The 17,141-nt window shown below is 46.6% G+C and overlaps 1 protein-coding gene across 2 annotated transcripts in view; it reads left to right on the forward strand.

The window, feature by feature from the left end:
• GLI2 (GLI family zinc finger 2) overlaps positions 1–17,141 on the forward strand; it is a 175,282-nt gene that overhangs the window by 147,158 nt on the left and 10,983 nt on the right. Inside the window, exons 6-10 of one of the 2 annotated variants that reach the window (XM_042827228.1) lie at positions 3,256–3,457; positions 5,571–5,784; positions 7,262–7,375; positions 10,669–10,800; positions 14,175–14,324. In XM_042827228.1, the coding sequence (XP_042683162.1) occupies positions 3,256–3,457; positions 5,571–5,784; positions 7,262–7,375; positions 10,669–10,800; positions 14,175–14,324 (812 nt within the window). The remainder of the gene's footprint in view (positions 1–3,255; positions 3,458–5,570; positions 5,785–7,261; positions 7,376–10,668; positions 10,801–14,174; positions 14,325–17,141) is intronic. The other variant, XM_042827229.1, reaches the window with a different exon arrangement.

Below are 17,141 nucleotides of genomic sequence, written 5' to 3' on the forward strand. Positions count from 1 at the left end.
CCACTTGATGTTCATGTTTCATGTTGTCAGATCAGGGGATTAGGCCAATTTTATTAAGAACGATCCTAGTGCTGTTAATCTGCTTTTGAGTAATAATTGTGAAAAGATTCCCCCTTCTTAACACAGTCTTGAGTGCTTCCTTCTGTGGTTCAGTTCCTTTTACATTTCAAGATGCTTCCCTTCCTGGGTGCTGCTATTGAGAGGAGATGAATTGTTAATCTGTAGCACGATTTTAGGTCACAGCCTTCTCTGAAAACTTGCAAGATCTCAGAGGCTTTTGTGTAAAGCATGAACCCAACCTACTGGATCTACTCTCAAATATTCTGTATAGCCCAACAGTACTTGCAGGAGCTAAATCAGAGCAGACAGACACTAATGCAATGGATATTACTGGTTTGGGGCAGGAGAAGTCCCAGACCAGCTTGCCAACCTGACAGCTTTCAGCAGAGCTTTACACAGGGAAAGAAGGGCTTACCTGTACACAGAAGGGTGCCCACGCTGGTTGCACCAGTGAAAGCAGGGCTTCTGTTGGACGTCAGGACTTCTTCCCTTTGCAAATTAACGGTGACCAATGGCTGAACCAGCACTGTGGACATAAATCATTGGAAAGAGAAGTGAGAAATGAGTACAAGGCTTTTCTTTCTATTTAGTAATTTATCAAGGGAAGTGGCACATTAATAAACAGATCTCCCTTGAGGTGTGGGAGTAACAGAGATAAATATGACTGTCAAATCTGGCCTGCTTCCTTCTGTTAGAGAAGGAGAAGACTGTGGGAATGCAAATGCAGAAAGCAATAACTATATCTGGAAAGATGCATATTATTTGTAGGACAGAAACATTGACAACTCAGCCGAGATGGAGCCCCATTGCATTTGGTAGATGCAACACATAGGAAATAAAACACAAACCCTATCTTAAGGAGTTCATCTAAATGTATGGCACTGGGAAATAGGGATGCAGAAAGAAGCAGCAACCCGCTCAAGGCGATGTAGATGGGTAGGGCTGGGACAGCACCCAGGTTGTCCAGGGTGTGTAATGAATGAGGATGCCTTATTGCCAGGAAAATAACTTAATGAGTTCTCATCAGTGATAGTAAATGCATTATTATGTTGTGGACAGAGTACTGCTTTCACCTTTACAGCTTGGACCCAAGCAACCCTCGTGGTTGTTGTTTTGGGGCCCTGTCAGAGCCCACATTTCATGGATAAAGTGTGAAATTTGGGCATTCTCCAATCCCAGTCTTTACAAAGGAACTTTGTTTACTCATTTTGGTTTTGATTCCATAGCACGTCGGCACAGTGGCGTCTGCTTTTCCAGCTCCTGAGGGAAGCACCACTCACTGTGTGAGAATGGGGCAGGGCAGGGCTGGCCGCAAGCATTCAGAAAGTTTGAGTCTGGTCCCACCAGATCATGGGACAACCTTGAAGTCAGGAGGTGATGTTATAGATTACCGTGTGCTCTTTGTGTTTGCTACCTGGCCCTTGAATTGAGTTTCCAAGATTCTTCCCCACCCCATGAGGCTGCGGAGCTGCTGTGAAGGAATCGCAGCCAACAGCTCTTGAAGCTTCCCAGGTGTAGGACAGAAGTCACAAGAGTACTTGGTTCAGCTTAACCTTGTATTTCCAGAGTAACCTTATGCAGATCACTTACCTTGTGCAGAGAGGGACATCATGAGTAGCAGGGGAGCAAACCCTATGAACGTAACAGTATCTGGGCACAGCAATCCAGGTTTCAGGAGATTGAAGCCCATCCACTGTGCTCAGGAAAATGTTGACAAAAACTTTTGTGAGCCAATACAAATCAAGGAACACATTATTCTTTCTGCCAGGTTGTATTTTACTACCCTTGTACATCCCATTCGCCCCCTTCATACCAGCACTTGTCTGCAGGGCAGAAAATTTGTGCTCCTGCAAAGTGCCAGCTTTCTATTTGGTGAGATGCAACTGAAATCTGTCCCTCCAACTGTCTAAAGAAAAATAGCTTGCATTGCCTGTCTGGGCAAGTTACTGCTTCCTTCACAGTCTTTAATGGGATGTAGCCATAGCAAGCCTGAACGGCAGCTTCCCAGGAGACTACAGCTGGAAAAAACAGGTAGTAATGCAGCACTGTGCTCACTTGGGTGGATTATGGGGATTACCACTGGACCCTGTAGAGTATTTCACCCTTAAAAATCATTTTTAAATAGCAGCAACCCTTGGAAGCTGCTCTCCTTGCTTTGGAGGGACAAGCCCATCCAGGCAGGGCTGAGGCTTGGCCAGGCATTGGCCATACCTGGTTATCGGGAGCTGCTGTGATGTTGCCCAGCCCCGGCTCCCATCTACACCACCATGTGACTTGCAGGTTGTTTAGTCTTGGGCAGAGCTTCCTCAGGATGAAGTCAGTTGTTCTAGTTAGCAATACCGAAACGTTGGGGGAGGCCAAATTAGTACAGTAGTAACTCACTGTTGCAGATCCACAAACGGGACTGGCAGGGTTGGAAGTGACTTCATGCCTAAATGATTGACAATTGCTAATAGGGTCCAGGCCCTGGCAGATCCCCTTGGAGGAGGAGAGTTTGAACTTTTGTGCCTGAGCTGCCAAATTGGTTTTCTTAAAACTCCTAATTTACTTTTGAGGCTCCCGGAGTCTCTCACCCTGCTTTAATTGGGTGGTCAGCATTGTGCTCACTTTCATTCCTGCTCCCTCTGCGCACCGTTGCATGCACCATGTCCAAGGGCTGCCTGGGTTCTGACGTGGTTCCGCTGGCCTCTGCTCTTCACTGAGTCTATGGGGTGGCTGTGCTCATAGAAATCCTATGGGGCCTTTTCCCTTTTAATTTCAAGTTTATTTAGTGCCAATGAAAAACGATGACTGACAGGCTTCTGTTTATCCTCTGAGGAGGATGCAGTATGCCGTGCTGCCTGCCCCGGGTCACCCAGCACTGAGCAGAGGGGAAGCCTCAGCTGCTGCCTGCTCTGCTTCTTGTACATCCCACAGCAGTCCCGAGCCAGCACGTCTCAGCTCCTGCTCATCGCCCTTCCTAAGAACCCCTCTGTCCCCAGCACACTGATGATCACACCAGCAGTGAGCTGAGCTGGCCATTTGCATCTCCAAGTGATGGCGAGAGTGCACTGGGAGGTCCCCCCACACCTCCTGAAACCCATCCTCAGCCACCAGGCATCTGCTTCCCCTCACTTGGCTGCAGGACGGAGCAGCCTGCTGGTTTTGGCTGACAAAGTCTGTGCTTCATTCGCCTCTCCTCTCTCTTTCCTGCAGTGTCCCGGTTTTCAAGCCCACGGGTGACTCCGAGATTAAGCCGAAAACGAGCCCTGTCTATCTCCCCACTGTCTGATGCCAGCATTGATCTGCAGACAATGATCAGGACCTCCCCAAACTCCCTTGTGGCATATATTAACAACTCCAGAAGCAGCTCAGCGGCAAGTGGCTCCTACGGCCATTTATCTGCCGGGACAATAAGGTAATGCTTTGGGGGCTGTCTAACTGTGTAACCCCCCTCAAAAGAACGAGGGGTGTCCTCTAACAAGGGAGATTCATTGTGCCCTTCCAGTACTTGAAGAGAGCTTATAAGCAGGAGGGGGACTGACTTTTTCACAGTGTAATAGTGATAGAGTGGAAGGAATGGCTTTAAACTAGAGGGGAGATTTAGGTTAGATGTCAGGAAGAAATTCTTTGCTCAGAAGGCAGTGAGGTACTGGAGGAGTCTACCCCATCTCTGGAGGTGCTCAAGGCCAGATGGGATGGGCCCTGGGCAGCCTGAGCTGGTGTGGGGCAACCCAGCCCGCGGCAGAGGGTTGGCATTCGGCAGACGTTAAGATCCCTTCCAACCCAAACCATTCTTTGATTCTGCAAAACCCTCTGTTTGAAGAAACTGCCCCCAAAGTATTCTCAAAATTACTGGCCCACATTCTTAAACAAATATTGCCTGGGTGGATTTAAGAGCCTGATTCTAAAAACATATCTGAAAAAAAATCTAAGCCCTTGAGTAAAGTTTTGCTCAAATCTTAATTAAAAAGCACTTACGCTAGGCAGCTTACTGTTGTCAGTTCCTGCCGTGATTGCTTAACCCAAGTTTCACAATGTTGTTATTCTTTTTATTACTTAACTGTTAAATATGTTAGTTCTAATTAACATTGTTGTTGCAAAGCAAGGGTTTATAAAGATCCTGTGCTTTTAAACTTGTAGGGGAGCACTGCCATTAGTAACCATTACATTAATTTTATCAGTTACTTTATCTGACTGTCATTTAGAAATTGTAGAGTGTAACATACTGCTAGCTTAAAAAAACAGTGATAGTCATTTTTGGACTTTGTTATAACACAACAGTGCTGTGCAGCAACCTGCCATCACACCTCATTTACTGCAGCACGCTTTTGACTTCTAGAGCTCTATAACACTGCAGTGATTTTTACCCATTATTCTTCTGGTCAAGTTGTCATTAAGTAGTTTGGAATAGAAATACTAATTGTGTGATCACCAGCAATGCATATTTTCTCTAAAAACAAAACTGGAAATGAAGTCTGTTGCAAAGTCTGTTGCTAATTATGACTCTGTTCCCTGAGCGCTTACACCATGGACAGTTTTAGTGACATGAGAAAAAGTACCATGAGTGGTAAGGACTCAGGACAGCTGTGTTTAAAAGGTGCCAAATAATTGATTTGGGGCTGAGAGTCTACAGTTTGTTCATCCCTCACCTGGAGTAAAGGGAGCAGAGGATACTCACTGCACCTCCTGTGTTCCTCCATCTCTATCAACAGAATCGTAGAATCATAGAATCGTTTGAGTTGGAGGGACCTTTAAAGGTTGTCTGGTCCAATTCCCTGCAATGAACAGGAACACCTACAGTTTGATCAGGGAATGTCTCCAAGGACAGGGCATCCACCACAGATACATCACTGGGGTAGGAAAACCTTGTTTCCAGAAGCAGAGCTTCATTTTAAATGCCTCTGCCTGCTGCACCTTGGCTCCAGCCCATTGCCTCTAGCTAGCCCCAGGGAGTTGGTGGGGTTTCTGATCACTGCTGACCTAGATTGGGGCTGAACCAGTGACCTACATATAAAGGGTGACATACTTCTGCAATCCCCTGAGCCAGCATGTTCCTCACCTGAGTGTAAACTACATGTTTTGGACTATGCTAAACGGCTTGTGATTCACCCTGGCCGTGATCTCTGCCAGGTGAGCCAGCCAGGTGATGCTGTGGTCTCACAGTCCAGGCAGCTTAACCCTGAGCTTGCAAGCCTGCAGAATAGAGTTGGGAAAAGCTGGGGGATGTGTGGCTGCGAAGCCAGATGTGTTCTGAGCTCCCTGCCAAGGGCTTTGCTGTTTTTAAACATAAGAAGCAGAGGAATTATGGTCAGTCTGATACATGGGTCAGAAAGTTTGCTGAGGTTCACACGAGACAAAGCTTGCTTTTGCAGCAAAGCACAATAGCAAGCTTATTGTTGCATTGAAGCACCTACCTGGGATGCTGCATCCTCTACGAAGTCCTGGCCAAACTCAGTCAGTCACTAGCCAAAGTGCTAAATGCTGTTTGAAATAATCCCTCATTGTTTCTTCTCCTCCCACCACTGCAGCCCTGCATTCAGCTTCCCGCACCCCATCAACCCCGTGACGTACCAGCAGATCCTGACCCAGCAGCGAGGTCTGAGCTCGGCTTTCGGGCACACTCCTCCCCTCATCCAGCCTTCTCCCACCTTTCCCCCTCGGCAGCACATGGCCGTCATCTCCGTCAATGCACCTCCGGCACAGAGCAGCAGCAACAGCAACTGCATCTCCGACTCCAGTCAGGTAGGGGTGGCTCTCACCTTACAGCACTCTTTATTCCTCCTGACAAAGCATTTCTGGACTTGTCACAGTCAGATTCTGCACCCACCTCCCACTTTGAACACCCACATACTCACATACCAGTGCAGGAGCCATGGCCTTGATCTGGCAAAGCACTGAACATGACACAGAGGGCCATCTCAGGCAGCAAATCTCCTTGAGCACCTGTCACATGCTGCTGAAGTCAGTGGGATTTGGCACATGCTGAAGTGTTTTGCCACATAAGCAGATGAATACTGTGAATCAAGCTTTGTTGGTCTTTCACCTGTCCCTTTTTCCTACTGATGTGGATCATGCAGATAGTTTTAAAGCACATGACTCCTTCCCTCACAAGCAGGTAAGTGCATCCTGTGGGACCTCTCACCATTTTACATATTGTTCCCTTTTTTCACTTGTCAATTTCTCTCTCATGTCTCTGCTGATGATTTTAAGTTTTGCAGAATGAAAGGCCATATTTTGAGTATTAGGAATGCTGCAATGTATATGAGGTCATACACCTCACCTGGTCCATACCGATACCTATGCACTCACACACCTCTGTGTGCACATATCCTCCCTATGCACATATGCAGTGAATATGCGTAGCACAATTTTTAACATTTTTTCTTCTCCTTTTCATTCCTTTGAAGTTTAAATTGCAATTGCTTTTCTCCCCAGAGACTTACTTCACCTCATTTCACACCCATTTCAAATTGTTGTTTTAGTTGCACTATTCTGAACTTTTTAGACTGGTTTATTGTTTTAGGATTTCTCATGGCTGCTGAACTGCAAACTCTGTTTGTTATTGAAGGCTATTTGATTGATTGGTTTTGTTTTCTTCTCACAAACTGGCTACCAAAATAATGTGGCTGGTAGGAGTTATGCCTCTGTTTAATAACTTGCATGACCAATCTTGAGCAATTAGCAAGAGTAGTGTATTTAAAATGTTAACGTTCCAATTTTATGAACATACAATGGGATTTTTTTTCTCATGAAGTTGTTTTCATTTTTTTAAGAGCTTAGCAAAATATACACTGCCTTTCATGCACCCAGCATGAAGGAGCACTCACATGTAACCAGAGGCCCCCACTCTTCTTGGGAATTCATTTTCTCAACAAGTCGTTTCATCACATTGAGAAATAAAATCTTGTCTTGGGTGGGTCTTACATAACATTTTCATGGATCTGACAGGGACTGCATCGTTCCGAAAGAGCCAGGCTTGCTGATGAGCTTGCAGAAGCTGATGGTGCCCTTTATTTTCCCCTCTTTCTGGCTTGCACAGACCCACACAGGCTAGTTTTCACATGAAGCCCATGGCAGCAGGCCAGCATGCCATTGTCCGCATCCGCTCTTGACGTTCAACTTTGACTGATTTTTTAGTTCACTTTGAACAATGCTGTGGGCTGCATTGAGTCTCTCATCCCAAACCCTGTACCACATCTTGCCTGGTTTTCCTTCCTAGAGCAAGCAGAGCAGCGAGTCAGCCGTGAGCAGCACCGTCAATCCTGTAATTAACAAGCGCACCAAAGTCAAGACCGAAGTCGAGGGCTTGCCCCCAGTATCCCCAACCACGCAGGTAACCTTTTGGTGCGAGACGTGTTGGGGCCCGAGGCAGCAAAGCTGCTGGGTCTTCTTGCCTCTGGGAACGATGCTGTTGGCATGTTTTGATGCAGTGACTGACTGAAGCATTCAGTGGGTGCTTAAGACTCAGCATGCAGCTGCTGTGGTTGGATACAGATAGAGGAGGGAGGGAATACTTGAAGCATGATAACTTTAAATAATGGCATTGGAGTTTTCTGTGCTGCAAAGCAAGCAGTATTGGTGTTTCAGAGCAAACATAGATTACAGGGGATTCTTGCATGTAGGTAGAAACTTGCAGAAAAAAAAGGACTCCTTGATTCAACAAGGAATTGCTCCTAGCAACATCCTTTACACCAGTGTCACATTTGACACCAAGAAGGGCCCAAATTCCCCTTGCTTTCTTCCCAGAGCTCTGTGATTGCAAACTGTTTAATGGCTGACAGTATCCATCTGACCATCCTTTATCACAACTGTAAACTATCAGGAGTGCTCTGGGCACTTCATTTTCATGAAATATTAGGCCATGTTATTGTCAGGCGAATGGAAGAGTTGATGACAAATTTCTCCTCCTGCCCTGGTTCAGGAGCAGGTCTCAGCATGATGCATGGGGACAGCAATGTGTGCAGTCATCAGGGGGCTGGTAAAATTGATGAAGATAGCATATCAGGGAAAGATAAACATGCTGTAGTCAGCATGATTAGGGCAAAGAGGCATCTCTGTGGAGCTTTGAGTTTAGGAGCGCATCCACACACTGCTGGAAAAGCACATGCCCCAAAAAACCAATCTGGCCAACACCTATGCTAATAGGCAACATGTTTCTTTCCTGCAGCAAATGAAAAAAGATTTGAAAGCCATCACCAGCTTTCTAAAGCATCTGTAGCAGAGGAGCTGTGGGACAGACAGCTACTTCCTTGATGGCTGTCACTGACAGCAAGGAGTGCCTGTAAAGCACCAGCCTGCTCTCCCTGCAGCTCTGCCCCAGTGCTTCATCCACTGAGTCCCACGTGAAATAAGCACTGCAAGAAGGGAGGGAATTGTTTAAAGTGGTACATGGAGGCTTGATTAGAAGAACAAGATGAAATTAAGAGAAAGAAAATGTATTCTCGTTATCTAATGGTTCCTAATGAGGAAATATGTGGAGTAATACCCCAAGAGAAATGTAGGTTTCACATCTTGCAACATTTCAGTATTGACTGAGAGATTATTGGAATATGTCTTGTGAGAGACAGTCCATTCCTGGCAGGGAGAACAGGTTAGAAGATTGAATATCACGGGTGTCTCCTTTTAAGCTGGTCTAAGCAACAACCAGCTTTTGAAATTTGGGGATTTCCATTCTGCATGAGACTGCTGAAAACCTGATTACTGAGGAACAGCCATCCCAAAAAAGCATCCATATGTGTGTTTTGTTTTGGAAATGCTGCATTAAAAAAACCTCATGTGAGTTGTGGTTTGGGTGTCTAAAATCCTTGCCAGACAGTATCTCCCATGCTGGTGTGTGCTATAAAAAATGTGATCCAGACAAAATCCATGGAACACAGTGAAGCATCAGGCAAGACAGACCTGAGTTACTTTGCTCTTATGATACCACAGTAGCTCCAGTGCAGGCTCAGATTAATGTTGAACTAGCCAGAAATGAAACGTGTCAATCCTCTTCAACAAATTAAGAAGGTTTCTGTTCAGTTTTTTCAGCAGAAAGTAGAAACATTTTGGCAAAATGATATTTTTAGGAGAAAATTTCACTTTTTCAGAGACAGCTTTTTGTGGAAAGAAACATCTCAATAAAAGTATTGTTCACAGCTCATTCAAATAGAGCTGCTGGAAAAAGAAAGTGCTGTTTGAACTTTCTGAGGCTATTGCTCAGATATACTTTAAATCTCCAGAAATCTTTCTGTGAATTTCTACAGTTTCCTTTCCCAGGAGCCACCTTGCAATACATATATATGCATATATATATATATATGTATTTAGATGAAGAGCTAATTAAAACAAATCTCTTCCTCTCTGTATCTAAACCGTTGAACTGACAAGTCACAGCTGGCATGTATGTCATGAGCTAGTTAATGAAAATTGTTGAACTCTCATACGGCACATCTAACTTTCCAAGCCATAGAATGCCATTAAGTCATTAATCATTGCAGCCTCTCAGTAGGCACTGCAAAGATGTTGATGGGGAAGGAGATGGCAGCCAAATAGGTCCATCTGGGCAGGTCAGAGACAATTTGAGATGGGTCTAGCTGTGGCCAAATACTAAAGGGGCCAAGCGGAGCATCAGATCACAACAATGTCTGACGAAGTCAGTCACCCAGGTGCTCCTGTGCCCTACAGGTGGGATGATCTGCGCTGGGCAGAGGTAGTAATTGGGAGGAAAAGGAATGAAGTGGTTCAAAACCAACAGGGTTTGTTTTGCATTGCTAAATTCCAGAGTCAGCACTGGCTGCTGGTTGCCTTGTCTGTAGTGAAAGTAGCTGTGGCTCGTACTGTGTGACCATTGTCCCTCTGACTTGTAGTAATTTGCATTCATGTTCTGTTACACTGTTATGTAGGTGTCAATGTTTTAATCCTTGCAGCAGCCATATAAAATGTCTTCTGTGATTCATTTAGCTCTGAGGAGTTGGGTAGGCAGAGAAGTTCAGGGGAGAGCTCACAGTGTGCCTAGGATTAGATTAACTCATTTATGAAGACTCCATACTGGAGCCAGAGCCCCTGGATCTCTGCTCTGCAATCCACTCATCATAGAGTCTTGCTCAAGATTTTTACATTTGCCAGTCCCAGAAAGTTCTGAAGGCTCAACATTTTTTCCCTGTGGAGTGTCCCGCTGCCATAATTTTTTGGGTAACAGTTAAGCATCATTTTCTGATCTACTGAAAGATAATATATATGCCTCTCTGCAGCCCATATCAGGTGAGACTAGTAACTATAAACTTTGGCTGCTTTCTTCATGCTTGTATTTCCCTCACCTCCACAGATCAGAAGTGTTGCTCCAGCAAAGGACAAAAACAAACATCAAAAGCTTTTTCCTTTCTCCAGCCTTTCCTGCAGCTGCTCCTGACCTGACTGGAGCCAGCACCACTGCAACCATGGCTTTAGGGTGTTTCATGTATTGTCATTAACTCTGATCCATTTCTGCCAAAGCTCCGTAACTCATTATTTCTCTGTAATCAAGGATGCTGTGTTGCTACAATGAGCTCACCTTAGTGATCAGTTGGTACCTGCCTTGTAATCTATGAGTGACAGAGGAATTCAGATGAAAGAAGTTCACCTTATACACTGCACTGTTGTGTCTTGCAGGAGCATCTGACAGACCTGAAAGAAGATCTAGATAAGGATGAATGTAAACAGGAGCCTGAGGTTATTTATGAGACAAACTGTCACTGGGAAGGGTGCACAAAGGAATATGACACTCAAGAGCAGCTCGTCCATGTGAGTAATGGCTGGGAGGAAACTCCAGTGATAAATTTGGGTTTCTGTGCACTTGTCCTCATTTTTTATCACTAGCTGCTGTACAGCCAGAGCCCACTGTGGGAGCTACTAAAGGTGCAAATCAGAGATACAATGTGTAAACACTGCCAAAGCAGGTTGCTGCTCCCTGAGGAGTTTAGCTGCAAGAAGTGTCTCATAGATTATTTGATGTTGCTCTCTCCCCAGCTGCTGAGGCTGCAATTCCGGTCTCCCTTGTGCACAATCTAGTAAAAGAAGATCCATGTATAGGACCTGATCAGAAAATGGGGAGGACTGAGTCCTTCTCTCAGGCTGTATTCACTGAGCCTCCTCATGCAGCTACACTAGTGTGCAAGGATGATCTGTAGCATCCACAGACCTTGGCCAGTGGTGCAAGCTGTGGGGCCATGTCACTTAGGGACTGTTGACGTGCCCAGCTCATTCCTCTCACCTCCCTGCCCATAAGCAGAAATAGAGCACTTCCAGAGTGTGGAGATATGCTACAGTGTCTCCCTCAGGGTCTGAAATAAAGAAAGTGGGCTGATTTTTTAAAAATTGGGAAATAAGGTTTCAATAATCACAGTGATGTCCCCAAACTAATGTCAAAGCTGCTCTCTGAAGGATCTCCAAACCAAGTCATTTGAACCAAATTTTCAGTTCTAATTAATTCCAAGAACCTTTTGTATGCTTTGCGTCGTGTGGAAATCCACTGTTTGGTTTTTCTTTGGCTTCTGGGGTTGACAAATCCCTCAAACTCCAAGCAAATCCCTGAGAAACTGTGTCTGAGCCCCATCCTGCCCTCAGCCCTGCAACCTCCCAGTCCTCATTTGGGTCCTGTGCTGTGAGCCCTGCTTGTTGGACACCAGCCTGGGCCTGCTGGGAATTCATCAGCCTCAGCAACAATGCTTTGTTGTAGGTCTTCATTTGATTGTAGTCATGTTTAGATGCCACCAAGTAAGCATTAGTCTCTATCCCTCAAGTTCTGCACACAAATGTAACCTTAAGCTCAGAGAGACTGTGCTCCAAATGATCATTTGGGGCATTTACTTTTCTTCAACTTAAAGCTAAACACCTGCCCAACCAGCCAGATGTCACCCATTCGGAACAATTCCTTGAGGACAGACAGATTTGGAAATTGTTTTCAAGGGCCAAATGAGCAATATGCATTTCTGTTTAATGGATTGCACTTTGTGCCTCAGGGTGGTGCTTTACTGTAGTTAAACCACAACGGCCATGTCGGATGGGCTGGTCTCACTTTTGTCCAGCAGTATTTGTGCACTTCCCTCTCAAACGTAAGAAAAACCCTTTAACTCTGCCCAGTGCAGGGCAGATCCAGGCAGCTCAGCACAATTTATTTCCAGAGAAAAGCCAAAGAAAAATATTTGACAGAATGTCCAAGATTTTCCTAAATTTGGATGGTTTTAAAAACGGATATGTCTGTACTATGATTACTAGCAATGTGGGGCTGTGGATTTGGGATGCCCAAAATACACATGTAAATGAAATACAGATGTCATGGGCCAATTTCTGAGAAGGTGGCATCCCACCATGCATGGAAAAAATTCTGTTTGTGTGCAGAGCAAAGTACTTGGGCATGCAGGGCCTGTTTTGCACATGCAGTGGGCAATGTGTTTGTGGGAGCAGTGCGTGTCAAAGAGGAGCAGCAGGAATGAGAGTGTATTTTTTCAAGCACTGCTACTGCTTCCAGCCTAGAAGGCTGCACACATCTCAGAGAAGCCCAAGGAAAGCCATAGGCTTGTTAGGGGTTTAGTGAGGACTGCGGAGCAGTGTAGTTAAGTGTGGTAAGACGTGTGACTGTTCCTGCATGGTGTGATGGGAAGCAGATGTTGCCCAGACAGTGAGTTCATAAGCCTTAAGGGGGGCTGCAGTCCTCCACCAATAAAAGTGTCTTCCTCTGGCCCAAGGGGAATCCAATAGGAGAGCCTACACGCTTCCTGCTAGCACTGCTTTGCATAGTCTTGGTTGCAAGTCAGATTCCCACGCAAACAGAGCCAGGAGACATCTTTGCAGTACGGTCTAGATATGGTTTAATGTGTCCATAGGTCTCCCAGGGGGCTAACCAGATCTCTGCCAAAATATCACACCAGTGTCATGTTATAAAATCAGAACCATAGGCAGCTGTGCTCCAGTCCCACCCGAAACCTAACCCAAACCTGTCTGCCGCAGCCTCCCTCCGTCATCTGGGCATGTGGCAGGTCTTTGTGCCCAGGCCTGGGTCATGCATACAGAATGCCAGGCTTAAGTTAGTCAGGACCATGAAGGCACACTGCTCTGTTTTCCTGAGTTTCTGTGTCCTCACACTGCCCCGCCACCCCAACAAATCTCATCCCAAGCCACAACATGTGTGCCTGGCCTTGGCCAGGGGGTGGAGACGGGGACTGGAAAAAAATCTCAGCACAAAAAAACAAAACCCAAACCCAAAGTGGTTTATTTTAGGATTTCCTGTCAGTGAATGTCTGCTGAAAACACAGGAGCAAGGACAGGCATTATTTTTGGCAGCAAGACCCCATTCAGAGAGACAAGGCTGCTGCTGCAGCCAGGCTTCCAATGGGCCGGTCTCCGACTCTGTTTATTTTCATCAGGGCTTCATCTGCCTCTGAATGGTGAAAAGCAACCCTCATCTTCCTCTCAGGGAAGATGAAGGCATTGTTCTGCATCTGACTTTTCAGAAGGAGGATTTTAGTGACCCAAGAAATTAGCGGTCACTGGGGCCACCAAGCTCTACCTAGCACATAGCTCTCAGCTGCTGTCATTTCCTGCCTGCCCCACTCTGAGGCAAGTGGAGGTTTCAGGGCCAGCACCGTCTGGCTCATCTCCTCTGCCCCCTCTTTTGGCATCTATCCACAAAGGGGTCCTGTCTGCGTGGTGTGGTGTGGGAGGTTTCAGCAGACAGAAATGACACTGTCATGGATCAGAATATTCTGAGTTGGAAAGGACCCATAAGGATCATTGAGTCCAATTCCTGTCAGCTAGGGTCCACTAGCATCATCCTCCCTTCACCCATTAGCACTAGCACTGGGCAGCCCTGTAGACACCAAGAGGGCTACTTGCTCCCTGGCACTGCATGTCTCCCTTGCTTTTGCAGCACTTATGGAAAACCTCTGATTTATAGCTGCTTTGGACCCCGCACCCAACTGGACATGCCAGACCACAGCACTGGTCCCTGTGTCCCTGTGGACAGAGGGGTTATTGGGGTTATCTGTGCACCTGGCACCCAGGTGCAATGCCCAATGACAAGCACTGGGGAGGGCACGGCTGGTTTTGGGAACACCATCTGTGCTTTGCTGGCATCAGCTCTTCCAGAAGTGACCTGTTTCTCCCTTCTCTCCCACCAGCACATCAACAATGATCATATCCACGGGGAGAAGAAGGAGTTTGTCTGCCGCTGGCAGGACTGCACGCGGGAGCAGAAGCCCTTCAAAGCTCAGTACATGCTGGTGGTGCACATGCGAAGGCACACTGGAGAGAAGCCCCACAAGTGCACGGTGAGCTGGCGGGGGTGTGCAGAACTTCTCAGCTTGTCAATTGGGACACTGGATTTTAGGTCACATAAACTTGCAGACAGGATCATCGCTGCTTGCAGGTCACACCCTGGGGAAAGTGCAGCAGGAGGAGGGCAATTGAGAGGCTGGTGGGCAAAACTATTTTGTGGAGAAAGTGGGTTCAGCTCTACCACAGGGATACAGAGTGACTCCGGACAGGTCACTTAATATGCAAAAAAGGCAACTTAGTGCTTGTGTCCAAGAAGGAAACTCAGGAACACCACACTATAGGGAAGCAGCCAGCCTTGGTTGTGTGTAATTCAGCATCACATTCAGCACTGCCCAGCACTACTGCTGGGGGCTGCAAGTTTCCTGCACCCGTGTATCCAGGTATGCACTCCTGCCTCCCCTGTTTTAATTCAGAGGTGATGAAAACCCTGGGGTGCTTAAACCTTGGGAAGAGCTCTGTTCCCAAACCTTCTGCATGCACACAGCATAGCACCTAGCATTAATCACTCGCTGAGGAACAGTGTAGGCTGCCATTTTGTATCTCAGTCCTGAGGGTAGAGACTCACCTCTTCCTCAGCCTTGAGGAATTGAAGCCCATGTCTCCCATCCCATGTGGAGTCTCTCATCAAGCCACTGGCTGATGTGGGGCAGCCAAGGACGCGTGAGAGGGAACACTGGAAAGAAGTGAGCCATGGAGCTCAGTGGCTGCGGCCAGCTGGTAGGAGAGGAACTCATCATCTCTTCCCACAAATACTTCAGCCCTAGGGTCCAGCTGTATCTTCTGCTATCTTCTGCTCCCACCCTCTTCCTCTTGCCAGGACCTCTTCTACTGCCAGCATTATGCTGTTCCTCTCCCCAGGGTCTCCAGAATGAGCCTCTCTTTCTGCTTGGCAGATGTCTGAGCCCTCCTCCAGTATCTTCCTCCTCTTCTGCTGCATTAGTCCAGCCTCCAGCCCTGCTCCCCCTGCTCTGTTCCAGCTCCTGCTTACAAATACTAGGATATGTATTATTTGCTTGCTGCACAACTTTTTATCAGTCTTTCAGCTCTGTGTTCATTTAATTTAGAGCCTAAACTCCCCAGGGCATGGGGCCGTGTCTTTTGTTTTAATCTTCTAAAGTACCTTGCCCAGTTCTCATGCTTTACCAATCTTACTTTTGAAAGTATCAAGGCGTATTGATCTGTGGTGTGCTGCAAAGTGAGCAGGAAGGGAAGACTAGCCCTATCCTTGCAGGTGGAAGGACTGAGAAGGTGAAAAGTAGCAGGGACTTTTTCAGTACTGAGATGGAGCAGGAAAATCCTCTGCTGCTCAATCCCACCTCGCTCCAGTCTTGATTTTCTCTCACTGGAGCAATTACAGAGCTGTGGGAATTTGCAGTCTTGAGCCATCCTCTGCCTGCAGAACTGTGCTGCTTCTGCGTGTGATGTGTCAGAGAAGCTCTCTCTGAAGAGGAGTGCTGACCATTTCCAATCGCCTGCTATACATGGAAGCTCTGCAGATGGTGCCCTTCTTCGGCAGAGCATTCCTTGCCCGAGTCTGGCAGTGATTTTTCCAAGTGCCATTCATTTCAGACAAGAAGTTTGTGATGTACATAAAGCTACAGATGAACCCCATTGCAGCTTGGGATCCGGTATAGAACTGTTTCAACAAATGACAGCCAGAACTCCCACTGACATAATCAAATCCACGCCTGAGAGTGGGAACCTCTTTGAACAAACACGGCATGCTTTGCTGAGATCTTACTTGAAAATGGGACCTCAGAATTTTTCTTCTTTAAATGCATGTGTGTCAGTATCCGTCAAAACCAAAATGGACACTCGAGTTGAACTCATGCTGAGTTCCTTTTGTTTTTCAGCGAGTGGAATGATGTGTTTCAGTAACCATAAATGACTCCAGTTGTAAAGGACTGTCTGCCTATGCCAAGGGAAGGAAATGCTATACTGTGCTACTTCACAGTTACAGCATGTTCCATGGATCTAATGGGCTGAGGAAGGTTGTCTGAGGAAGGCGAACCAGATTCATCCTATCCAAACATACCTACAGAAGGAATCATCTCTTGAAGGATGTTCCTTGAGGAGATCTGGGTATCAGAAGATCACAGAGCCCTTATTTCCACCATCCCCATGCCAGACCATAAAGGGATACCTGAATTTGCTGTGTCTTTTTCAGCACAGTGGAGCTGTATGGGATCATCCTGTGCCCATGTGCTGGGATCCTAGATAACAAGGAATGGGAGAACCTAGTTAGAGGAGCCCTACCTGTGCAGAGCCAGGACAGCGGCACCTGAACTACTGCACCTAAGCTCACCCCATGGTTGGTGTGAGGGCTGCGTTCAGCCAGAATTTGGAAGGAAAGCCTCACATTTCTTAAAATTCAGCATTTGTAAGTTCCCACACGCTTCATCAAAGAGCATTTAAGACAACTTCTTGGATTTGAGTGACTGATGAGATCCTTCATGCTGCAGATGGGGCAGGTGCAGGGAGAAACTTCCAAGCAGAGCAGAGGGTGGCGGGACTGCATCTCCTGAAGTCTGACTTTATCTCACAAACTGCTCCTTCTCGTTGTGTGGGCAGCTGGTTTCCTTCCAGGAGCAAGGCTTCTGGCCTGTACTCTCGTCCAAGAATCCATCTGTCTTCAAGATTGAGAGCCTTGTTTTTTAAACTGGTAATGTCAGACAGCCTGACCACAGCATCTTCCGAGAGGAGACCCAAGCTGTAATTTGGGAAACTTCAAAGCTTGCGGGATTTTTACTTGTGTGTTAGAGAATGGTCTGATCTTTCCAGCTCTGGAGCTAGGGAAGCTGCAAGGCTGG

Source organism: Centrocercus urophasianus, unplaced genomic scaffold, assembly GCF_019232065.1.
Source record: "Centrocercus urophasianus isolate 14NV4802_14NV808 unplaced genomic scaffold, USGS_Curo_1.0 seq_28, whole genome shotgun sequence".
NCBI lineage: Eukaryota > Metazoa > Chordata > Aves > Galliformes > Phasianidae > Centrocercus > Centrocercus urophasianus.